General features: G+C 37.8%; 1 protein-coding gene across 3 annotated transcripts in view; it reads left to right on the plus strand.

Moving 5' to 3' along the window:
* Positions 1–1,235: 1,235 nt before the first annotated feature.
* SLC35B3 (solute carrier family 35 member B3) overlaps positions 1,236–23,147 on the plus strand; it is a 29,295-nt gene continuing 7,383 nt past the window's right edge. For 2 of the 3 annotated variants that reach the window (XM_052775233.1, XM_052775316.1), the window contains exons 1-8: positions 4,688–4,703; positions 6,031–6,309; positions 7,650–7,771; positions 9,713–9,867; positions 11,434–11,541; positions 16,301–16,398; positions 19,220–19,312; positions 19,718–19,829. In XM_052775233.1, the coding sequence (XP_052631193.1) occupies positions 6,109–6,309; positions 7,650–7,771; positions 9,713–9,867; positions 11,434–11,541; positions 16,301–16,398; positions 19,220–19,312; positions 19,718–19,829 (889 nt within the window). In that variant the 5' untranslated portion in view covers positions 4,688–4,703; positions 6,031–6,108. Of the gene's footprint in view, positions 1,460–4,687; positions 4,704–6,030; positions 6,310–7,649; positions 7,772–9,712; positions 9,868–11,433; positions 11,542–16,300; positions 16,399–19,219; positions 19,313–19,717; positions 19,830–23,147 lie in introns of those variants that run through there. The other variant, XM_052775354.1, reaches the window with a different exon arrangement.

The raw sequence follows: 23,147 nt of genomic DNA on the forward strand, positions 1-23,147 counted from the left end.
TTTTTTAAGTCATCGTCAAGCACACACTTTCTTTTTGGTGTTTGTCACTTAATAAATTTCCTTAAAAATATGGTTTCAAATGCTGGTGCACTTGTTACTACGATCCATAATACACACTGATTTACTACAGTAGCACTAGAAAAGGAAGAAGAAACTCCAACCATAAGAGTTCAAATTCCCCAAACACTACAGGACAATAGCTATGTATGTATGCATACTGTTAAATACTTCCACACACTGTTACTAGAAACACAGCCTTTCCATTTTATAGCCTGATATGATTAACAACTAGACTGTATTTTCAAGTTACATCTAATCCATGTATTTTCCCCAAAATGCCTTCAACTACATTTCTTGTGGAGCTTTTTACCCGATTCTTTTGGCTGTTATGTTCTCTACACATTTTGCCATTATTGCTCTCATTTACCTTTTCACTTGTCATTATTAAATACTTTTATTATTTTCTTCCTGCAGTCTCAGGTGGAATGATCACAAGGCAGCCTCCCTGTAGAGTAAAATGCGTTTTTGAGATTTTTATGAAGGCAGCAGCTTCACGTGGGTGACTCGCTACTCTCCCTGGAATAGCGGAGCATGAGCCAAACCTCGGAACCAAACTTCTTGCCAAAGATTCCAAACTATTTCGGTTTCGCTGTGCTGCGAAACACAGTCGCGTTCTCCTGGGGCTTATTCCAGAGCGTTAAGGCTCTCCCGCTGGCTGCGGACCTGAAGCAGCGCCCGCCCACACCGCGCCTCACCGGCACCTGCGGCTGACAGGACACACCCGCACACCTGCCCGCGAGCCGCCGGGGCGGCCGTTGGGGGGCGGCCGTTGGGGGGCGGCCGTTGGCCCCGCCCCGCTGCGCCCGCGCCCTCACTGAGGCGCCCCCTCCCGCCAAACGGCCGCTATCACCCCCACCCCCCCAGGGCGAGCAGGCAGGTGAGGAACCCCTCAGCGGCGTACCCCGAGCCCGGGGCGGGGGGAACGACGACCCCGGCTCCTGCCACCCGGGACAGCTTCCCCACACCGGGAGACGGGCGCTCCGGTTGTGTTCCGGCCGGGCGGGGCGCGTAGCAGCGTTATCCCCTGCACCCCACCCGCCTCGGGGGACCCAGCTGGGAGCGGACAGCCCCGCCCCGCCCCGGTGGGCGGTTCCTAATTAAGAGACCCCGCCCCTAGCGGGGGTGAGGTGGCAGCCGGAGGGCGTCGCTGCCCGTTTCAGGTCGAGTAGCGGAACGCCGAGCTGGGCGGCGCTCTCTCGATGCGCTCGATGCTCGCGCCGACCCCTGGCATCCCCGCCGCCACTTCCGGCGGCGCGCGAGGCTGGCGGGAGCGAGCGAGGGGAGTGGGACGGGCGCAGCGGCGGCGGCGGGCGGAGGAGGACGACGGTCGGCCGCTGCCGCCGTGCCCCTCCTCCCCCGCGCTTCCTCCTCCCCCGCCTCCTCCTCCCCCGCCAAACAGGTACGGGGCCGGGCCGGGCCGCTCTTCCCCCCCCCCTCCCCCCCCCCGCACCGGGGGCGAGCGGGAGGAGGCGGGGTCGCTTCCTGGGGAGCGCCGCCCAGCACCGGGGGGGGGGGGGCATAGGCGCGACGGTGAGGAGCGCGGGGGGCTGGGGGAGGCCGGTTTTGGGTGGGCCGAGGAGGCGCTGGGCCCGGCGGGCCCCGAAGCAGCGACACGTTCCCTTCCCCGGCGGGAGCGGCGAGCGAATGGCGGCCTGTCTTGGCTCGACAGCCTCTGTCCCGGCACTGCCCGGGGCAGCTGGCGGGTGCTCGGGCAAAGCCACGTCCGTCCGGGCCTCGGGGCGTGGCGTGGGCCGGCCCCCGGCTGCTCGGCTGGCGGAAGGCTGGGCGCAGGCCAGCGGGCAGGAAGGAAGCTTCGGGGATCGTGCGGGTCCCTGTCCGCCTTCCCTCCTTTGCCTCCGGGACAGAAGGGGTCAGGATGAGGTACCACCAAGCGAAGGATCTGTTCGGGCTTCCGACAGATGTACGTTTGCGTCCCGGTAGCCCGGAGGATGCCTGTTAGGGTACCAGCTGCCGTCCTGCCACCGAGCGTTTTTGGAACTGGCTGTGAAGGAAATGGGTCTTGGCCGGGGACAGCGGGGAATTTGCCTTGCATGGCTTATGCGAGCGATTTTTCTGAGAGTGCCGAGATGCTAGTTTCTGCCATACTGATGTTTTTAATGGATGTTCTTCAGGCTTTAAAAAAAAAAAGCCTCAGCGCCTTCATAATGGGTTTTTTTCTATTCTTGGTGTACAAGTCGTTAACTTTCTGGAGGCCAAAGAAACGTTGCGTTTCTAGTTACTTGTTCATTTGCTTTTTGCATGTAGTAATCACTGTATTTTACTTGTGTGCTAGGTTAAAGTCTTGCTCTGTATGGGACTTTTTTTCAAAGGGGCAGGAACAAAAAGTCTTTGATCTAAAGAATGTGTTGTTTACATTTTTACACAGAGGAGAAAAAAAGGAGGGGAATATGCTACTTTATACACATCAGGACAGCTCTTAAGCCACTTGACTCTTCATAAAACAGATTCTTGCTGCATGTTTGTTCAAAAAGTGAACCAGTTGCTTGAAGGGATTTTTTGTGAGCAGGATGAATAGCATTTTTGATACTTAGAAAATAACAGTTTGAGAAGTCACAGTGGACTTCAGAAGAGTTCTGTCACTGTTGGTAATGAAATTACTTGGTGGAGAGTGTTTCAAATGGATACACACATTTACAGTTTCTTCAGTTGTTAAATAATGTTCTTTGAAATGTTTCTTGAACATGGTAATTTTTTCGTTTCCTTTAGAACGTAATAGGGAAAAAACAATTACTATGCATCATCCTCTTATGGATGGCCTTGGGTGTGACTAGAGCTATCAGTGTTGTTTCTTACTATTTTAGTGGTAGACTCAGTAATTTGCAAGAAATTAAATGGACAGATTGTAAAAACTGGTGGTGTTCTTGAGGAAATATTTTGAAGATAAATAGTTGAAAATCAGAAAAATTGTGTTAATTGTGGTGTGCGTTAACACCATTAGGCAGCTGAACACTACACAGCTGCTTGCTCACTCCCCCCCACCCCCAGAGGGATGGAGGAAGAGGAAAGGAAGAGTAAAAGCAGGAAAACTTATGGGTTGAGATAAAAATTGTTTAAGAAGTAGAGGAAAAGTGGAAAAAGAGAGACAGAAAACAAAACAGGTGACATAAGGCAATCACTCCTCCCACAGGTAGAAGGCAGCCCAGCCAGTTCCTCAGCAAAAGATGGCTAACCTCCCTAAACCCCCTCCTCTCGCTTTTTATTGCTGAGCATGATGCTTTATAGCATGGAATATCTCTGGTTATTTCAGGTCATCTGTCTGGTTGTGACCCCTCCCACCCTCTTGCACAGACCCCAGTCTATTCACTGCAGGGGGCAGAGGGAGAAATAGAAAAGGGCTTGATGCTGTGCAAGCTCTGCTCAGCAATAGCTGAAACATTAGTGTGTTATCAGCATTGTTTTGGTCACAAATCTAAAACGCAGCACCATACAAGCTGCTATGAAGAAAATAAACTCTATCCCAGCCAGACCCGATACGTAAATACACTTGTTATTGTTTTTTCTTCCCTCTACTTCTGATCGTAACACAGGTATTACACAAATAATACCTAAATTAGTGGCCAGAGTGGAAAATATAGGTACAAAACTGCATTATACAATTCACTCCATTTTGGACTCTTGAAGCACACATGACTGTACATGGCTGTGTCTTCTGCTGGGCATACATCATTCTCTGTCTTTCAGCTTAGGTGAAAAATGAGGCTCCCATTACTTCTGCAGCTCTTGTTCCTGCTAAGAAAGTGTGACACTAACAAATGCTGTGTGCCTATTAAGAGGAAGTGTACACTGGACAGGAAAGAGCTGAACAGGCCGCAATGAAAATACAAGTTCAGCTAAGAAGTCAACAATGGATAGGTTGATTTCTAAATACGTTCTTTCCTTCATGGTGATTTGCTACGTGGGCTTGAACTTGGAAGTCTTAACTTTGCATGCAGTTCTTCTGGGAAGAGTAGCAATTCATATCCTGGTTTAGTGACCAAGTAAGAATCACTGAGTGTCTTCTACAGGAACCTTTATTCTGCTTTCCATAGTGGTGGAACACTAAACACAGGACTAAAGGGGACTGCTCAGTCATCATGCCCAGTCTTAACAGCTCTGCATAACTGCTTTCATAAACTTCACCTTAAACAGAGTTCAGTTGTTCCTTCTTTCATTTTGAGGCTGCTCTAGAATACAGATAGTCTAGGGATGAAAAGGTAGTTTCTAGTAAAGTTTGTTCATGATCAGTTCATGCCCATTTGCTCTTATTCTGCTGTCCTTAAAATTAGAATGATTCTTCCTCCTTAGTGGTAACCCCTGTGATACTTTTATTGAACGCAAGTCTATTTTCTTTTCATCAGGGTTTTGCTAGGCTAGACAAGTTACGCTTTCATCTTATTTCGGTTCATAAGATGGGCAGTCTGTTTCTCCAGCCTGATAACCTTTTTTTGCAGTTGTTCTTGAATCTGTCTTTGAGGGTTATCAGAACTCTGTATGATATTGTACATGAAGGCTCACTAGTGCCTCATTGCATGACATCGGTACTTTTCTGTTTTTACTGAAAAGAGTATACTTAAACTTTTTCCTTTTTTTTTTTTTTTTTTTTATGGCTACCTCATTTTGGGATTAGCTAACAATCCACAAGGGTAACCTTTCTACCTCTCACTTTTGGTTTTCAACTGAAGAGCTCTGAATTTAAACACAAATAATTATTATAGTCCTTAAACTCCTGTTACAGTCCCCAAGGTATTCTTTCAGAACTTTAATAGCAATCTTGTTCCAACTTGATAGTAGGTTGTATCAAAAAAGGTAACATAACCACATTGCAAGTTTTATACTAATCCTTCATTTTTCAGCTAAACGCGTAATTTCTTATATTGCATAATAAATTACCATTGTCCATGAAGATTACATTTACTACATTATTGCATGATCTAGCTTTTTTATACTAGAACATTTTCCATTTAAAAACAGTGGGAAAAGCATTTTTTATACATGTATGATGAGAAGAAATATTTTTGACCTGCGGAAAACAGAGTAGTTGAGACAAACAGAATTTAATTACTGACTGCTCACTGAACTAGGTGCTGACCTACACTTAAAAATCTTGGGACAACTGACTGACCAGTGTGTTTTATCTTGAGGCTGAAAAGAAGAAAAAAAAAAAAGCATCAAACATCATACTCTCTGCTGAGCTGGGGAAAAGAATTATTTGCTTCTCAATCTACTAAGCTGATAAAGTCCTTCTCCAGGCTTCAGTTATCCAATTTCTTTTTTCCATTACATGTGGAAATGGCTGCATGTGGTTAATATTAAAAAGATTGCCATACCACAGACCTCGTCAGGTAACCAATCTAATTTCTGAGACTGGCTTCTTAATCTTGTTTCCATCTTCATGTTCTTTTCCTCAGAAGTGTTTGAGAAATAGTGAGTAAATGTGAGAATGAGGAGATAACTTCTTCCAGTTCAATGCTTCTGACCAATCATAGGCTCAAATGTGTAGTTTTTAGTAAGACTTCCCATCTAGTGGACTAGTCTGGTATATTTCACTGTGAGATGAAGTAAAATAGACAGAACCACAGTGCTTCAATACCAGTTCTTTCATTGTGATTTGATCATGGGGATCACTTGTCTCCCAAGCAGTCACTCCTGTGAGTACTGACATAAAAGGGCTAGTTTGAGCTATTATGAAACTGAAGCTGGTTTTCTACTGCTGATGTTTTGGGATTTGTTTGTTTGTTTTGTAGAGTGTAGGAATACCACTTCCCACATGAAGCAAAAGTGCTTTCATAAAGTGTTGGCCTCTGATATTAACTGATGTTAACTTTGGACATCAGAAAAGATAAATAAAATTTGTGAATTAAAAATAATCCAACAAAACTTAAAACTTTATATTTTCCATATCAATGTCACATTTGTTTACTGTTGGAAGGCTGTATGTTATGTCTTATCTGACTTCAGCATTTCTTTCAGCTTTCAGACAGAGGACACACAGAAAGAGAAGAGCAGAAAGAAGATAACAGTAGCACCGAATGCAACGAAATAGGAATCATGGATCTGAAATTTACTTCATCAAGAAAATACATTTCCATCAGTGTACCTTCCAAATCTCAAACTATGTCTCCTCATATCAAATCAGTAGATGATGTTGTAGTTCTTGGCATGAATCTCAGCAGATTTAACAAACCTACTCAATTTTTCATCTGTGTTTCTGGAGTTTTTATGTTTTATCTAATCTATGGATATTTACAGGTAAACACTATGAACTTGTCTTGGGCCAATTCTTCCTACCCCTTTTCTTTTTCAATAGCATAATAACATTGTATGTATTTAATATGTATAGGCGTTTAAAATAGAAACTGATTGCAAAGTCAAGCTTTCAGAATTGAAGAGCAGTAAGTAATTGTATAATGTAAGATTCTATTATAGTTCATATGCCTACAAGGTTTGGTTCAGTTAGACTTTCATAACTTGATCTTTTACTTCTATGTGCAAGATATACCTTTCAATATTGTTTTGAATGTGTATTTTTTTAAATGTGATTTCATAGTCTTCTGAAAACAAACAAATTGTAGAACCATACAGACTGACATGTAAGTCTTCATTGGTGTTGAAACGTTTAGGATCTCCTTGAGTTCTGTGAGTGCCATACAGTAATAGTAGCTTATTGTTCTTTCTGCTATCCCTTCAGGACAGAGCTGAAACATGTGCTATGGTTGGTTTTTAAGCAGAAGCATAATGTTTATGCCATTTTAGTTAAACATTTCTCTTCCTGCTAACCTTTTCTCTTTTAGCTTGAGCAGCTACATTTCTGTTCCTTTTTTAAATTTTTTTTAAGTTCAGTGAGTCTTCTCAATAAAGCAGTGATTTAAAAAGTTAATGATTAAAAATCACCATGTTTCCAATGCAATTTTCAAAAACAGCTGAGAAGTTTGTTAAAGTTACTTCCAAAGAGTTATTGGTAATTGAAAGCAGAATCTCAAAAAGGAAAATATTAGGTAGCCTTTTGTTTCTATAACTGACACATCTAGATAATTCTATATGCAGTGTATGTATTTTTCCATAACAAATTGCTCTGGGTTTGGATGTTCTACAGCCCGCAAATTTATAAAATCACAAATGATGTTTAATGTAGGCACTCAAAATATTAGATGCCTATTCCTGAGAGATGAAAATTAGCAGTAAATATGTCTGTTAGAGAAAGTTTGCATTTAATTTATTGTGAGCTATTTATACATTCTGCATAAAAACAGTCTACTGAAGTAAATGAACTGAAAACCAACTGAAAAGCAGTCAGGAAACCGTCTGTAATTTGAGATAAATATTCATGCATCAAGTATATTCCCTTGATGAATCTATCCATTAATTTCAGTGGATTTACACTAGCAGTAAATTTTCTCATTGCATTTTAGAGAACCTAAATTGTCTTTTTCAATACTTTGCAAGTTATGTATGGCAGGTAAATTTTAGTTAATAACCAGCAGCTGCAAAGGCTGGATTTGAATGTACATGAAGAAAAAAATCTGTTGATTTTGTTTTGAGTTAATATTTTGGTGTATGTATGTGACCTTGGTGGGTTTTTGTTTTTATAGGAATTGATATTTTCAGTGGAAGGTTTTAAACCTTTTGGTTGGTACCTCACTTTAGTGCAGTTTGGATTTTATTCCATTTTTGGACTAATAGAATTGCAGTTGATTCAGGACAAAAGGAGAAGGTATGTGTTTTTCCAAGCATTTTACCCACTGTCCATCAAACTAGAAGCATTTGATATTTATGGTAAATTTAACTTCTGTTGTTTGAATGTGAATACTATGAGGCATTGGTAGCAGTTACATAGTTAAAATAATGTGGATTTATTGCACAATATTAGAAAATGTTTTATAAGCACCTGCTTAGATTTCAGACCTGTAAGTAGTCTTGTTGACTCTACTGTCACTTTGTCGCACTTACAGAGCATATTCTATCCATAGGGTAGCTGATACAGACTGACTCATCTATGTGTTACTTGGGATTATCGTGTCTAGAACAGGGTCAACTGCACTTCACAGCACTTGAAACCATCTGTCACTGAATACCTTTCCCTCTCAAACCTTGGCACCTCCTCAGCAAGAGGTTCCTCTAACATGCTATGCATCACGGAGAGTGTCAGAGGTCTGCTCTCTGTTTGCCATGTGGCTGTGTAGGTTTGCTTCAAAGGATGTGCTTAGGTTTTGCATTTTTCATTTAAGATAGCACTCATAACACCCTGCCATAAAATTATTCTGTTTTCACTGCAGTTGACTAAGGAGATTGTTGCTGTCTTGAATCCTGTGGATATGGGATAGTTTGATCTGACTCAGTGTGGCCATTCTATGGCTTCCTGCCCAACTACAGCCTCTGCAACCTGTATATTGAGGCCCTCTGGAAGCTTGGATAGAGGCTGTCATGGTGTACATGAATTTTAAAATTGCTTTGAAGCATTATGTCTTAGTTGAGCATAAATAGTTTTCCTTACCTGTAGTCAACCTTGGCTGATTTTGCATATACTGATTTTAGGTAATAGAATTCTTTTTTAGCCAAATAACGTAACTTTGATAAATCATTCTTTTTATTGTGAGCACTGACAGCTTATATTTCAAGTTATCTAACTTTTTGAGATGCATCAGATAATACTGCGTAGTTACCTTTTGGGTGTTCTGTAACTAGTATTTAGGTTTTGATTACCAAATAGCTGCTAATGCTTACAGAGCATGACCCTGTAAGTAAGCTATGTTGGAAATGTAGATCTTAAATATATTTTACATTTTATTTTCTATAACCTAAGCATCTTCTTGTAGACAAAAAAAAAAAATCTATTTCCTGATTTTTCTGCAGAAATCTGTTTCTTAAATTTTAAATTTTTTTTGCATGCCTCAGAGTATGCCTACATCACATAATGAATTACAGATAAGACAGGGTTACAGCAAGATACCTCCTTATGTTGCTTAATGTGGCTCTGACTATGTGTAAAAAATAGCTGAACATATGCACAACGATAATTGTAAAAAATCACTTCAGAAAGTGAGCACAGCAATTGCTAAAAATTACTGTTGGGTCATCTGTTGTCAGGTGATAATTTCATGAAATTGCAAACAATACATCTGAAAATGTTCAATGAGCCCCTCCATATCTGAATCACTTCTCTCTTAGTTCTGCTGAGTTTTATAAAACAATGGTATTTTTTTCAACTTTCTTCATTCCAAAATATGTAAATGTTCATGTGAAAACTTCACCAAAAAAATTGACACAGTGACCATGACAGGTCTAAGATTCAGGATATCTTGGTATACCATTCTTTTGTGTTTCCTTTGACAAATAACCTGAAGCCTTTGTCTTGATTCTTCTGTAAATAATATACCTTCTCAGAAGGAGGTTAAAGAATTACTGCTTGAATACTTCATGAGCCATGAAGTCTTTATTGTCTTGTATTTGAATACTGTTTATTAGCAGTAATTGAAAGAAATGAAATTTGAAATCAGTCATTTATGTGAGCTTTTAAATTTCTATTACGGAATGAAATTCAGTGAGAAAGATGGTCAAGTTATATTACAAACATATTCCTTTATCTAAATTTTCCAAGCTAAATCTCCTCTAGATGAGTCTGTAATACCAAGATGCGTATGTTTATATTTTATAGAATTCCTGGCAAAACCTACATGATAATAGCGTTTTTAACAGTGGGAACTATGGGTTTGTCAAATACCTCTTTAGGATATCTGAATTACCCTACTCAAGTCATCTTCAAGTGCTGTAAGCTGATTCCAGTTATGATAGGCGGGGTTTTTATACAAGGTAAGTGTTAGTCTTGCTATTAGATAATTTTTTTGTTGTTTCTTTGGGAGGCAGTCGTGTATGGAATCCTGTACTTTGTTAAATTCCGCTGAGGCTCTTGGATAGAGAGGGACAGGTAGCATTTTTCCTATAGGAGAAGGAATGTGAATTCCTGAAGCATCTTCTCAGAAAATGTACAAATACAATTAGATGAACAGAAAATGTGGGGAAAAAAGGAAGTTGTACAGGTCACTTGCAAATCTTCATTTTTATGCAGGCTTTCTTAATTTTTAAGTAATATAACTTTTTTTTCCTAAACCAAATCAGTTCATAAATGAAACCTTTTCAATACTGAAATGGAAAACTTGAAATGGAAAAAAAAAAAAATAAAAATCCAGCCATGATTCCCAAAGAAATCCCTACTCTTCTTGCTTGAAAAGCTTGATTCCTAAATTCCTAATTAAAATTCCTAAATTTTGAATAAAAGTTTAATCAGATATACACCTGACTTTACATATCTTTGACTAGCCCTAAAGTCATAGTTCGTATTCCAAAAACATAAAAAGGGGTCTGGAGAACAACAGATAAAGACTGTAGTTAAGTGAAGAAACATACTTCAGTATTTCTGGATTTAGAAGACTTAAGTATATTATAGAAGTTCAATACACAAGGATTCATTAAGTCATTAAAGCTCTGCATGGGCAAGTGTTATGGAACAGAATCTAGAATGTTATATTTCTGGTTTTGTAGTTAATTCTGGCCTTCTAGTTGCAATAGAAAGCTGAAATTTCAGAGGAGGTTACAAGTTTACATATGTCCATGCATGCACAGTATTTACCTTTTATTAGTAGTTATTTTGTATCATTTTAATGCAGAGAGACTGGTATTCCTTTAAAGCTTTGTGAAACTTTATATTGTATTGTAGTAGTATTGTATTCTCAGAAGCTGTGATTTATTTTTTAAATATTATTATTATTATTTTTAAAAATTCAGTTAAAATTTTCAATTAAAAAAAGTTCCCTTGGAAGCTTATATTGAAAGTACAGCTTCTGGGAAAGGAGTATATTATTTCAAACAAGATATACTAACTCCTGCCTTTTCATTTCCCTACTATCTTCCTTTTTTCTACCCCCCTCCACATCCCGAATCTCCCAAGCTAAAAGACAATGTAGGGTTCCAAAAGTACCCAAATAATCTGTTAGTGTTTGGGAATGACTTCTCTCTAATCAATAAATGCGGCCAAAATGTCTTGCATGAGGGAAAAATCTTAAGAAAACATCTAGGCTGTCCTGAAGTTGCTGAGATGGTGTTTTGTCAGGGAGGATGTGCTTTATGTCATTAGGAGTAAAATGAAAACTGACCACAAGAATTAGGTATTATCTGTTTAGATCTTCTTCCATGTTAGTAACTGCTGTTGTAGAAGAAATTAATTCCCGTCATGAAAGGCCAGAGCATCGAGTCTTCTGCTTAAGTAAAAGAATGACATTGGAACAGTTTTGCTTTTGCCTTCTGGTCTGCTAAACAGGATAAACGTCAAATTCCGAGGGTGTTAACAGTCCATTCATGTTGTTTGTATTGCTTTTATAGGAAAACGTTATAATATTGCAGATGTGTCTGCTGCCCTATGTATGAGTCTTGGATTAATATGGTTTACTTTAGCTGACAGCACAGTTGCACCAAACTTCAACTTGACAGGTAAAGATAAATTACATGTTAGAGTTTAACAAAATGCTTGGTTTTTTCCTACAGTAAGTTTTCCGTAGAAATTCTGAGAGTTCTTGGTGGAGTGCCTTCAGGTATCGTATGGAAAATGCAGGTTTCATTGTAGCTTTGCACTAGTAGAACTATATCTGTGGCAGAATAGGCCTTTATTCTGTTAGTTTTCAGGTTCTTAAATTTTCTGGAAATTCCACCCTTTAGGTTGAAATGTCTCATGCTTGTTCTCAAGAAATACTTAACTTCCCAGTAGATATGTTAAAATAAATGTGATAAAATTCAGTTTGACGATTTTAAAACTTCAAAAGTTTAGTTGTCTTTTCTAAAAGATCTTATGTCTTTTTCCATTTCAGAACCATTTACTTTATATTAATTCACAGTCTCACTCAGATTTGCTGTAATTCTTAGTTGGAGTGCCCATATTCTAACTTTTCTATACTGTGTAAAATCAGAATCAAAGAAAAGATTTTAACCTGCTTGGGTTTAAAAACTTCATTGAATTTCTTTCTCAAATGACAAGGGAGAATTGGTTATTCATAAAATCCATGCTATTTACTTGGCCAGTGTTTGGATTAATACTGAACCTTGAAAAGCTTTTGAATATTCAACTTCTGGTGTATTCTTCTTTTGAAATTCTGAGATTAGTTACAACAACTGTTATGACAGACATTCAGTGTGAAACCTTTATTTCTTAATAGTGAAGGCACTGATTTAAAAGTTTTGTTCCCAAAAGTAATGATAAATTCTTGGTTTTACGGAAAAGACTTTTTGTCCTCACAAAGTATTATTTCATCTAGTGTTAGTAATGATCAATTTGTGATGTCTAAACTGTATATATCTTTTGCTTTGCTCATAAATTAATTCTCGTGCCTTTTAATGTAATTTTAGTGCTACTGGTAGTGGAAGAAATCAGAAAAATCTGTGAATTATGTAAATTGCTGTGCATTTGATGTGTTTGTGTGGTATCACGTGGTGGCTACATGAAAAAAAATTTTGAGTACAGTATGATGTTGGTAAGCATGTAATGATATTCTAGTGTTTCTGATGTATAGATTATGTTAACCATTACAGCTATTTTTGACTATAGCCTCTAAGTGCATTCACATGTTAATATATTCCTTTTGTAAAATTTGAATGGTTTTAAATATGTGCTATGACTTAATTCTGAAAAGATTGGGAAAGTTGATTCTTCAACTGTATGGGATAAGCTAAAGTGCAGCAAATGCAGTGAAGTCCTGACGCCCTCAAAGATCTGCAAAACACAAGATGAAAAAATTTTAAATGTCTTCAGAGAATAAACAGGGTTGTGTTTCATTATTAATTTATTTTTAACACTTCAAGTCTGTATATATTGAAGCTACAAGCACTACCATTTGGAGGAAGTTAGTTCTGTAAAAATAGAATATAGAACTAGAATTCAAAAGTCTGGATCTCTCCTTAGGAAGGTGATTCAAAATTCTTCTGCTCACCTTCTGAGAAGGTTCTTTCTGTTTTTCTCTGTTCCCTCTTGCCTGTTTTGTTTCATTCCCATGTCACTTAATTTAACCAGAAGAAATTTTTCATGTGGAAAAGGTGGAGTTTTTCCATTTCTTGGATGAATTAGGAGATAGATGGTCCCTTCCTTCAAGAAATGTACTGATTTTTGGTATTGCAGAAATACGTAGCTGCCAAAGTGTAAAACCAGTGATAAGAATTATTAAAAACTTTGCTTACTTTGCAAAACGGTATATTCTTTTGAATAATTACACTTTTCTTGATGTAAATCACAGAATAAGAACTGAAAGCAGAGAGGCAGAATTTAATTTTGTATGTTCATAGAGGATCTTCAAAGAAATAACGAAGTATTTAAGGATATTAAAACTTTCAAACCCATAAGCAGCAAACTAAATGTTAAACTTCAGAATTACTGTTTTCTAAAGTTGCAGTGTTATGTTACTCTTATGTACTGCTCCATAAATTCCTGAGTTCGTTCCAGTGATTTATGCACATTTATGTAGAACTGTTTCCATGCAAACTAGTATGAGTCTAGCATGATTTCACAGAACTTCTGCTAACTTGATAAGAAGAAAGCCATTTACGTTTCACAGTTCTAAGAGAGCAAAACTGTGCTGTGAGGTTAAACAAAACACGTAATCTTTGTTTTCTAATGCAAATACTAAAAATGGAGCATGAAGAGATGTGAAATACTATCTGAATGAATGATTTTGCAAGTCTGTTTTGTGGGGTTTTTTTGTTTTTTTTGGTTTTTTCCTTTTTTCTTGCTATCGAAATCTAGTCTCAGTATTGCTGGACCAAAAAAGGAATCTACACAGATTTTGTTTACACATGAAAGAGGTCAGCCAAGAAAACAGAAACCATCTCCTACCAGAACAGGTACATATTTGTAGCTAAGGAAGAGATATACTTTTCAAGATGGGAGTTGGTGCCAAGAGCTCAAAGCATCTCCTAGCATTATCAAATTGGAGAGGTAGTGGTAGATATCCTAAACCACTGTGAATAATAGATACAGGACTTCCAAAAGAGAAACCAGAAGAGAAGTGTACGCAGGAGGAGGCAGTCATGAAACATTGGTGCTATGGGAACTTCTGCTGTTCTGGCATTACAGGTGCAAGTGGAAATTAACTATTTTCAGTGAAGACAGTAAAAATATCAATTGCATGCAAATTCTTCCACCCTAGACTGTTTGTACCAGTGCAGTTTAGTCTTTTGCGGACTGAGGTGTTTTGTCCTTAGCTTCACTGTTGTTAAGATGATATTACTTGGTTAGCTACCTCTACTGTGCCTTCTAATCTTATGTATGGCAGGCTTCTAAAATGTGGAGTATTAAAGAGGTCTTAATGGTCAGGTAAACTCCAAACAACTCACTAGTCTAACGTAACACATTTTTGTGGTGGGGATTGCAAGTGTGAGAATGTATTGTTGAGGATACGTAAATATCCAATAGCTTATAAATGTATAAGCAGTGTTAATATTTTAATGACTTCAAGCATCACATTAATAGTGTAAAATACAAAGTAATGTAGTGTTTCAGTCAAGTCTGTTGATGCAAGACCTCCAGGTTTAATTTCTTTTGGAACTAATTTAGGACCAGTACTTCCAATCATTTTTACTCATGCTTTACATACTACATAACGTTACTGGTCTCATTCATGGTTTTGCTGCTGCTACTTGGCAGGTGCAGCGCTATCACAATGAGTGGAACAATTCTCTTCCTACTCCAAACTGTGTATGTATGTACTATTAATGCTTGTCTTGTCCCTACATTTCTCCTTTCCTTGTGCACTTGCACTTCAGATTCCAGGTAACCTTTTCATTTCAGTCCAGTGTTGAACCCATGCATTTGTCCAGTGATGTGCCTGGGCCATTAAGCACTGCTGCAAAAAGCATGATAGGGAACACAGATGGAGACCTACTCAGTCAACTTTACAGAAGTGATCTGTAGCAAGGCTATTGCTGAGCTAGAGGTGTTGTTATACCTTTGGACCAGAGCTGAAGCCATGTAGTTAATATATCTATACTGTGGTCTTTAGCATAACTGATATTATTCAGGTTATCATGTCATTTCTGTTGACTTGTACCTTTTCCAATGCCTGATAACTTAGAATAATGAAGAGTCTTTTTCTGTTGCTTCAGTTGCATAAGTCTAGCCTGGGAAAGGAAATGGTTCCTAAACTAAAAATGCTGGTTTGGAAGCTCACATATATCCAGAAGTTTGCCAAGGAGGTGCTACCTTAAACTTCATTGGTCTTAAAACTGTTAAATCTTTCAATTCTGAAAATCCTAGGAGCTGGGATTTTTTTTTTCCCTGTGTCAGAAGCTTATACTCCATTTGGTCCATCAGAATGCCTTTTTTGAGACCTCTAATTATTACATAAGAACGTAATATTAAGAAAACATAACACTGCTTGTTTCTAGTCTTCCATTCCTCGTTCTTCTCTGACACGATGTTTTAAGGAACCAAGACTAGAGCAGACAGTAAACATTATTTTGATGTCTGATGCCATCTGTAATGTATACTTAGAAAAAGTGGTATTTCAACCTGTGTGCATCATTAAATACAACAGTTGCTACAGTTGTAAAAGAATTTAAGTTTGGAGGTTGGGAAATGAATTGTGAGTGGCATGGATAAAGAGTTATTAATTTTTGTTATTGGAAAGTTGATTACATTATTGACTGTGTAGTGACTTTGTTGTGAACAAATATGGTAACCTAAAACCACGGGTTTTGTACCTGAACAGTAGTTTTTTAAAACTAGTATTTCAGTAATGAAAGATTTCCACTGTGAATCCTCTTGCGTTTGTTTTACCATTACATCTAACATTTCTATTTGCCTTTGTGAGGAAAAAAAAAATCTAGGATTAACTACTCAAAAGAGTATGTTCTTTGGTTATTTATCTTCGTTAAAAATACCAAAATAAATGCAATTGACATTCTTTCACTCTTGTTACTATGAAAACCACAGCTGGCTTCTTTATAGCAATGTCCAGATGTTCCTATCAAGCTTAGAGACACACAGTGCTCAGGGGTTAACTGGTGGAGGGAGTGGGGGCGGACACTGCTTTATAATGGTATAATGAAATAGTTTTGCTGACATTTAGAATGGGGGGGGTGGGTGGTGGTATTATTTTTCTACTCCTGAGATTTTTTTTTTTTTCAGGATAAGTACAGAGTGGGGGTTTTGTCACTACTCTGCTGATAAATATTCTGAATAGGTTTTTGTTTGTTTTTCTTATATTAGGTGTGGTCCTAATATCCCTTGCCCTCTGCGCAGATGCAGTTATAGGAAATGTACAGGAAAAAGCTATGAAGTTGCACAATGGTTCTAATTCAGAAATGGTAAATACCAGATTTGCAATTTTAAAAGAACATGTTCTATCACAGACAAGGCATACAATGACAAAACATGAAACTTAATCAGCTTTTCTTTTGCATATGTAAAGAGCTCTTGGTGTGCTGTTCCTGGGGCTTTCTGTTTGTTTGTTTGGGGGCTTTTGCTGGTTTTTGCTTTTTTAACCTTTCAAGGGTGCTGCTTTCTGTGTGCAACTTCAAATGTATATTGCAGCTACAGAAACACTCATTTCTGGTAACAATATCTTTGTCTACCCTGCAGGCCTGAAATCAACAGGGTGTTTTCTGTATGATCATGCACTTAAACCCTGAAAAATATATACTGTTCTTCTGGTATAGATGAACATGTGTTTACATGGAACACATTGCTTTTCTTACTTGCTAGACTTCTAATTCTAGAGTGTGCTAGCATTTGAGAGGCAGCCTTTTTTGAAGCTTTTGAAATCTGTAAAACTCTGACTTTCAGAATTGGTGAATATGTGTGCTCCTGATTCAGTGAAATACAAAATTTTGAAAAAGTCTTGCTCGGTATTTTTTGTATACATATTTGGAACACAGATTATCTGTTCATATGGTCTGACTTTTTTTCTTTTTAGACAAAACTTATGTTTGAATTTGGTATCTTTTTCTCTAAAGTCAAGTAAATACAAGAAAATCTTTTCTTATAACAAATATTATTTGAATATGCCATAAGTAAAAAAATTGAAATTTAATTTGCATATTTGACATTTAACTAGAAAATCTAGTTTCTCATTTATGAGAATAGCTTCATAAATGGAGAATAAATTAGTTAGAAGGAAGCTTCCTTTAAGGCTGAAAGTGATTTAGGTTGGCTCAAGAAGTTTGGGCTGCAAGTTTCTGGAACATGGAAGAATATACCTGAACACTGTCACTGTATTGTTGTTTTTATTTTTGTACTTTTTCTTGGTGTTCAGTGTTGACCGCTGCTGGAGGCAGAGATTTTAGCTACATGGACCTCACCTGACCCAATGCAGCTTTCTGTAGCTGTAATCTCTGAAATCCAAAACAAAGTATAATCTGTAACTCTTGCCCACTTTGCATCTTGCCAACAGTCATCTGACAGTTGTTAACTGCCTTACTTATGAAGCTCCTGTTATCTCCAGAACTTCGCTTTTTATTCTGTGTTAGTCTAACAAATGTTGGTCTTCATATTGTATACTCATACTACTTGTAGAGAATCACTGTAGTGATTAAGGATATAAAGATTTTGTTTGAGGCCTAGAGATTACACTTCAGGATTTTGTTCAGAGAATTCAGTGCAGAAATACAAGCAGAATTTCAGAAATTATTTTTCTAGGCTTGAGACTGTGGGTAAAAATTTAAGACATCTTCTGAATCAGAGATCATGTTTAATGGACAGTGATCTGGAAATAAAATTCAATAATAAAGGAACCTGTCATCCACAGGATCTCTGTTTTGTTGCCAAATTTGGAACTTGCCCTGGATTAAGCAATTATGAAAAGAGAAAAGATGTCTTGCAGCTGAAATAGTAAACACTGCTCTTGAAGGTTTTACCCGATTTTGCTTTGTGTGTGATTCTAAGAAGGTGACTTAGATCACACTGCCTGACAAGTAACTGGCAATGTGGTGCTCATTCCTGGTTGTGAAAAGTGAAGTCTTTGGGTAGTTTGGGAGAAAAGTTGGATGCAGAGGCAAATGAAGAACTAGAGATAAACTTTTGTGTATATAAACACTAAAATAAGAGCTCTGAAGATCAGGTGGTGGTTTTTTAAGAATTTGAAAGCAGTTCTGCTCTTGAAATGTATATTCATTGTCCTTTATTGTAGAGCAGTGATGTGTTCTGTTGTCTCATTGTATTGTTACCAATTGTTAATAATTTTGCAAATAATTGGGATAGTATAACATGAAAACAATTCACGAAACCTGTGTCAAAAGAAGTAGGCCTGTAATTGACACTGAGTTTTTAAAGTGTAGATCAGAGTGTTCTAGCTAGTAATGTGTAGAATAGTTCTGCTCACTGTCTCCCTTTTTCACAAGACAAGGCCACTAAATGTTGGCCAAACAGCTGAATGCTTCCCACTGCATGGGAGGATGGATTGATGGGCAGTTCCAGCTTCTATTGTTGCCTCTACTTGGGAAATAATAGGATGAAGATTCGTTTGTTGCTGGATGAAGATTCTTTTGTTCCTGTATGAAGCTATGAATTAAATAAGAGTACAGGCAAAATTAAGAGCTTACCTGTTTGCTTGAGTATAGTCTGTTCTGAGTACTGAACTTAGGCCAGAGCTGGTCATATCTGAAAATCTTGTATTCTACAACTGTAATGCAGGTGCGCCATGTACATGAACTGAAGTGACACAGATGAAACTTATGTGACAGTTCTGGCAGCTCATGATGATTACGTGCTAACCTTTGCACATTTAATGTAATATGGATCTTTACTGTGCAGGATAAGTAGCAGAAAACAAAATACATTTAACATATTATTCAAACTATTAAATTACATAGTTGTGTGAAGTTTTAATTAGGCTGCGAAATCCTGAATGTAAAGGATTTACCACAGTCAACATTGACCTTGGGATATTATTAACTGACTAGCTTACAAAACTACTTTTATGTAGTTGTGGGTAGGAAGAATGTCTCTAACACTTACTTACTTTTCACTGTACATCAGCTATTGTAGAAATCCTAGTAAAAATATCTTCAAACACTGCAAATTCAACTCGGAGAAGTTGAACATATTAATAGGGCCAAGCATTTGAAAGCATTTAATTTTGTCCTCTTGTAAAGTATCATCTAGTAATTATTTTCTCTTAAACTATTCTAGGTTTTGTATTCCTATTCAATAGGTTTTGTGTATATTTTATTTGGATTAACATGCACTAGTGGATTAAGCCCTGCAGTAACATTTTGCTCAAAGGTAGGTGTAAAGATTTCCTTTTTTCTATGAAGAACCTCATTGGAAAACATGGCTCTGTATGCTTTAGAAAATCTCACCACTTCTCTAAAGTTGTATTTTTGTCACAAACTATTTAACTTGTGTAATTCATATATTAAGCAAGTTGCTACAGTCTTTGATGTATAAGATAGGGTAACGTTTTAAAAAACAAAATAAAATCACAGGACCAGACTTATAAGCTTATAATTTCATTATGATTTTTCCATTATTTAACTAAAATTAAATAAGAATCTTTGCATGAATGCATTGTTGAACAGCTTATTATTGCTTAAGCAGTTGATTAAAGTCTGTAGTTTTATGTCATTTTGCAATACTTCAGGGTTTGTTTTACATTTTCCTAACAGGCTTTTTTTGTTGTTGTTGCAGCATCCACTTCAGACTTACGGTTATGCATTCCTTTTCTCCCTGACTGGGTATTTTGGCATATCCTTTGTTCTAGCTTTGATTAAAATCTTTGGTGCCCTTCTGGCTGTAACAGGTATGAACAAATGATAACTTTACTGCTTTTGGTATAAAAACATGAAGTAGTTCTATCCTATTATATGCTATTATACTTGTTTCTGTTCTTTGTGCTGACTGATTGTGGCTTGTTTAGCATGGATCTTCACCAGTAGTGTGTGTCTGAGATCTTCCTGGTTCTTTCTGTGCCACAGTTTCAACCCTGAAGAGCCTGTTAAGTAATCTTGGGCATATAGCCTGTGCTGTGTTTTGATGCAGAAACAATGCTGTTCTAAACAGAGCAATTGCAATGGAAATGTATAGCAAGGTGTAAGGAAAAGACAGGTATTATCTGAAATATGGAAGGAAAAGTAAGGATGTTCCAGTAAGGCATAGTAGGCAGTGTCGTAGACTCTAAGCGCAGAATTTCTGGAGATTTCCAACAAATGGTATTGGTAGAAAAACAATGAAGAACTCCCCCCGAAGCTTCTGAATGTCCATACGCTCTCAGTGGAACACTGCTATAGCAATGTTAAATACGTACTTCAGTCTCAGTTCAGAAAGAACTCAAGTGGAACAAATGCTGACTTTTGTGATGGTCTCCTCAGTTCTTTTTATTAAACTGAAGGGAATAAAGGACGTGTATTAGTTTTGGAAGCCAGGATTTGAACTAAATAAACTTCTGGTGGGCTGTGTAACAGCTTGCTGTATTATCTTTAAATTGCAACCCGTATATTCACGGGACAGGTACAAGCCTGTTGTGAATGACAGAAGCAGACTCTGTCTAGTCTTTCAGATCTTCTAGACTTCCGATATAATTGTCCCACAAAAAATGGAAGCAGTCATGTTTTCTCTTAAATGCTTAGTACAGCTTATGACTGTATGAACCATGTCAGAAGAAACAAATGTAAAGAACTCTGAGTGATATGTTGAGAAGATTTGGGCCACTCACTGGTGTATCTACCAGCCACACGTGAATGTGGAACAATATAAGTCCCTAAAGTATGTCAAAAGTTACAGGAATCCATTCCAGGTGAAGAAAGTCACCAAATACCATCTTGTCTGCTCCTGTGATAGTACATGCACAAATAAAAAGTTTCTGTCATGTGGTGTTCTCACCTAATAATATAATAATTTCCTAGCAATAAATGGAAGTCAGACCTATCTGTGCTGACATGCTCCAGGTATGTGTCCAGATGGATGAGGAAAAGGAGGACACGAAGCAAGAGGCAGTCACAACCATTATGGATTTTCAACCTTTAGAGATATTCAGACTTGACTCTTATCCCCTGTGCAACTGGACATATTCTTCGTGTTGAGTAATCAGTCATCTGGAAAAATCATATGGAGAGACTGAAATCCTACTAGCTGAGATTGGCTCTCTGTGAATGAGGGAGTCACTGAGCACAATGAGTCTCAGCACTGTACTGGGAAGTAATGTCATCTGGTTATGCTTGGTCTTCAGTAATGCATTGGCTTATGTGTGCCTTAGAAACAATGAAAAGTATTAAAACTAAACATATTCTGTGTGGAAGGACAACTGCATGGCTTCAGAGAAGGAAGTGTGTTCAGAGCCTATTGATACTTTGAGATCCTTAATGGAAGAAGCAGTATAGAATCTGATTAAATCAAAGGAATCACTAGTAAGACAGATGTGACAGAAATTGTGGTTCAGAAATTATTTGTACTAGTTCATTGTGGCTTGCATCTGTATTTGTGAGGCTGTGGCATATTTTAGTATGTGGCATTACATGGGTGAGGCAAAGCTAGCTACAGCCAAATGACATAACTGTATTACAAGCAAATGCTTTTAACCTTTATTATTATGAGTTTGTAAAAGTCAAGTGACTGAAGTGTTTACATATCAGAATATCCTCAACTTTTGGAATAAGGGGAAATGACTGCTGTTCATTTTAACAGCAGTTAATTGTAATGTTAACATTTTTTATGTATCTAACAACACTAAGGGAAAAATCTGACACTTGATCATTTTTCATCATCTTCCTGTACACTGTTTTCAGGCTGTCCCTAAAATTATTACTCTTTACTATATGCAACTGCTATAGAATGTAAAATTGTTTGTCTGTAGAAAATGGTTGCTTCTGAACTTAAAATGTAACTTGAGTGTATTTTTCAAAAATCAACCATTGCCTATTTAGCTTCTTCTATCATTTCTATAGTCGTTATAGTAGTCTGTCAAGAACAGTTACACCAGGCTTGTTCCTTCTTCAGGTTACCTTTTCTTAAACTGCAAACATGAGTCACAAGGGCCTTGGGGGGGAAGTGTAGCAAGATGCCATGGAGCTACCTTCCTCTGTTCCCTCTACCCCTAAAAGCTGCTTTCCATCAGGTGATGTTCTACTTCATTCGCAGTAGTGGAGACGAAAATATAGACAATTGTTTTCTGACCTCAGAATTGCATGCTCTGCTTTCCTGTTAATTATTTCCTCTGCAGCACTTCTGTTTCATGTTTGTTTTTAACAAAGTTCAGTATGTCTCCTGACTGGAAATTGGCCCAGATGAGTGTCTTGGTTCATGTATTCAAATAGCTTTGTTAAAAAAAAAAAAAAAAAAAAATCTTACTGTGCTAAAAAAATGTTTTAAAATGCTGTGGAATAGCAAACCCTTCCCAGGTTTTCTTATGCCTGACCTTGACAATCCTAACACTTGAGCCCTTTCTGTCTTGCCTGTAGCAATGTGAAAATGTTTATTGTGCCTTGGAAGAATACCACATTCATTACTGTCCCTCCCACCCCCCATCCACCCTCCCCCTTCTTGGGGGGGGGGGGGGAGTGGGGTGAAAGAGTTTAATGAAAATTGTATTTCTATTAGCAGAATGAGAAATTATCAGACTTAATTGGGAAAAAGAAGAAAAGGCACTTAATTTAGAAGGAAATGGTTACATAAATATTTTAATTAATAACTGATTTGAAAGAACAGAAATAATCGTAATTAGAAAAACTGAAGTAATTTAACCATTTTTTAAATTATTCATCTGTAAACTGTTTTCTAATTAAAACTCAATTTTCTTCTTCATTCCCCTTTAATTTTTCATGTAATAGAAAATAATTTCATTTGATGCTCATAGATTTCTTAAAATGTAAAGAAAATTGTTACTAAAAAGTTGAGATTGGAGCAGATAAAGCAATGGTGAAGGCTGTTTCCTCCACTACAAAACATGCTTTTAAGTAAATATTTGTTTGCAGGGGAGGGTTGGGGAGAATGAAGCTTGCTTTACTAGCCATAACAGCGTGAAAGTACATCAGAAGTCATTGGTCCCTTTTGTCAGTATGTTACAGTAAGACTAATGTGGATGTAGTTATACAAGTAAGGCTTTCCAGTATGGTGTAGTAAAAAG

Source organism: Harpia harpyja, chromosome 1 (assembly GCF_026419915.1).
Source record: "Harpia harpyja isolate bHarHar1 chromosome 1, bHarHar1 primary haplotype, whole genome shotgun sequence".
NCBI classification, from domain to species: Eukaryota; Metazoa; Chordata; class Aves; order Accipitriformes; family Accipitridae; genus Harpia; species Harpia harpyja.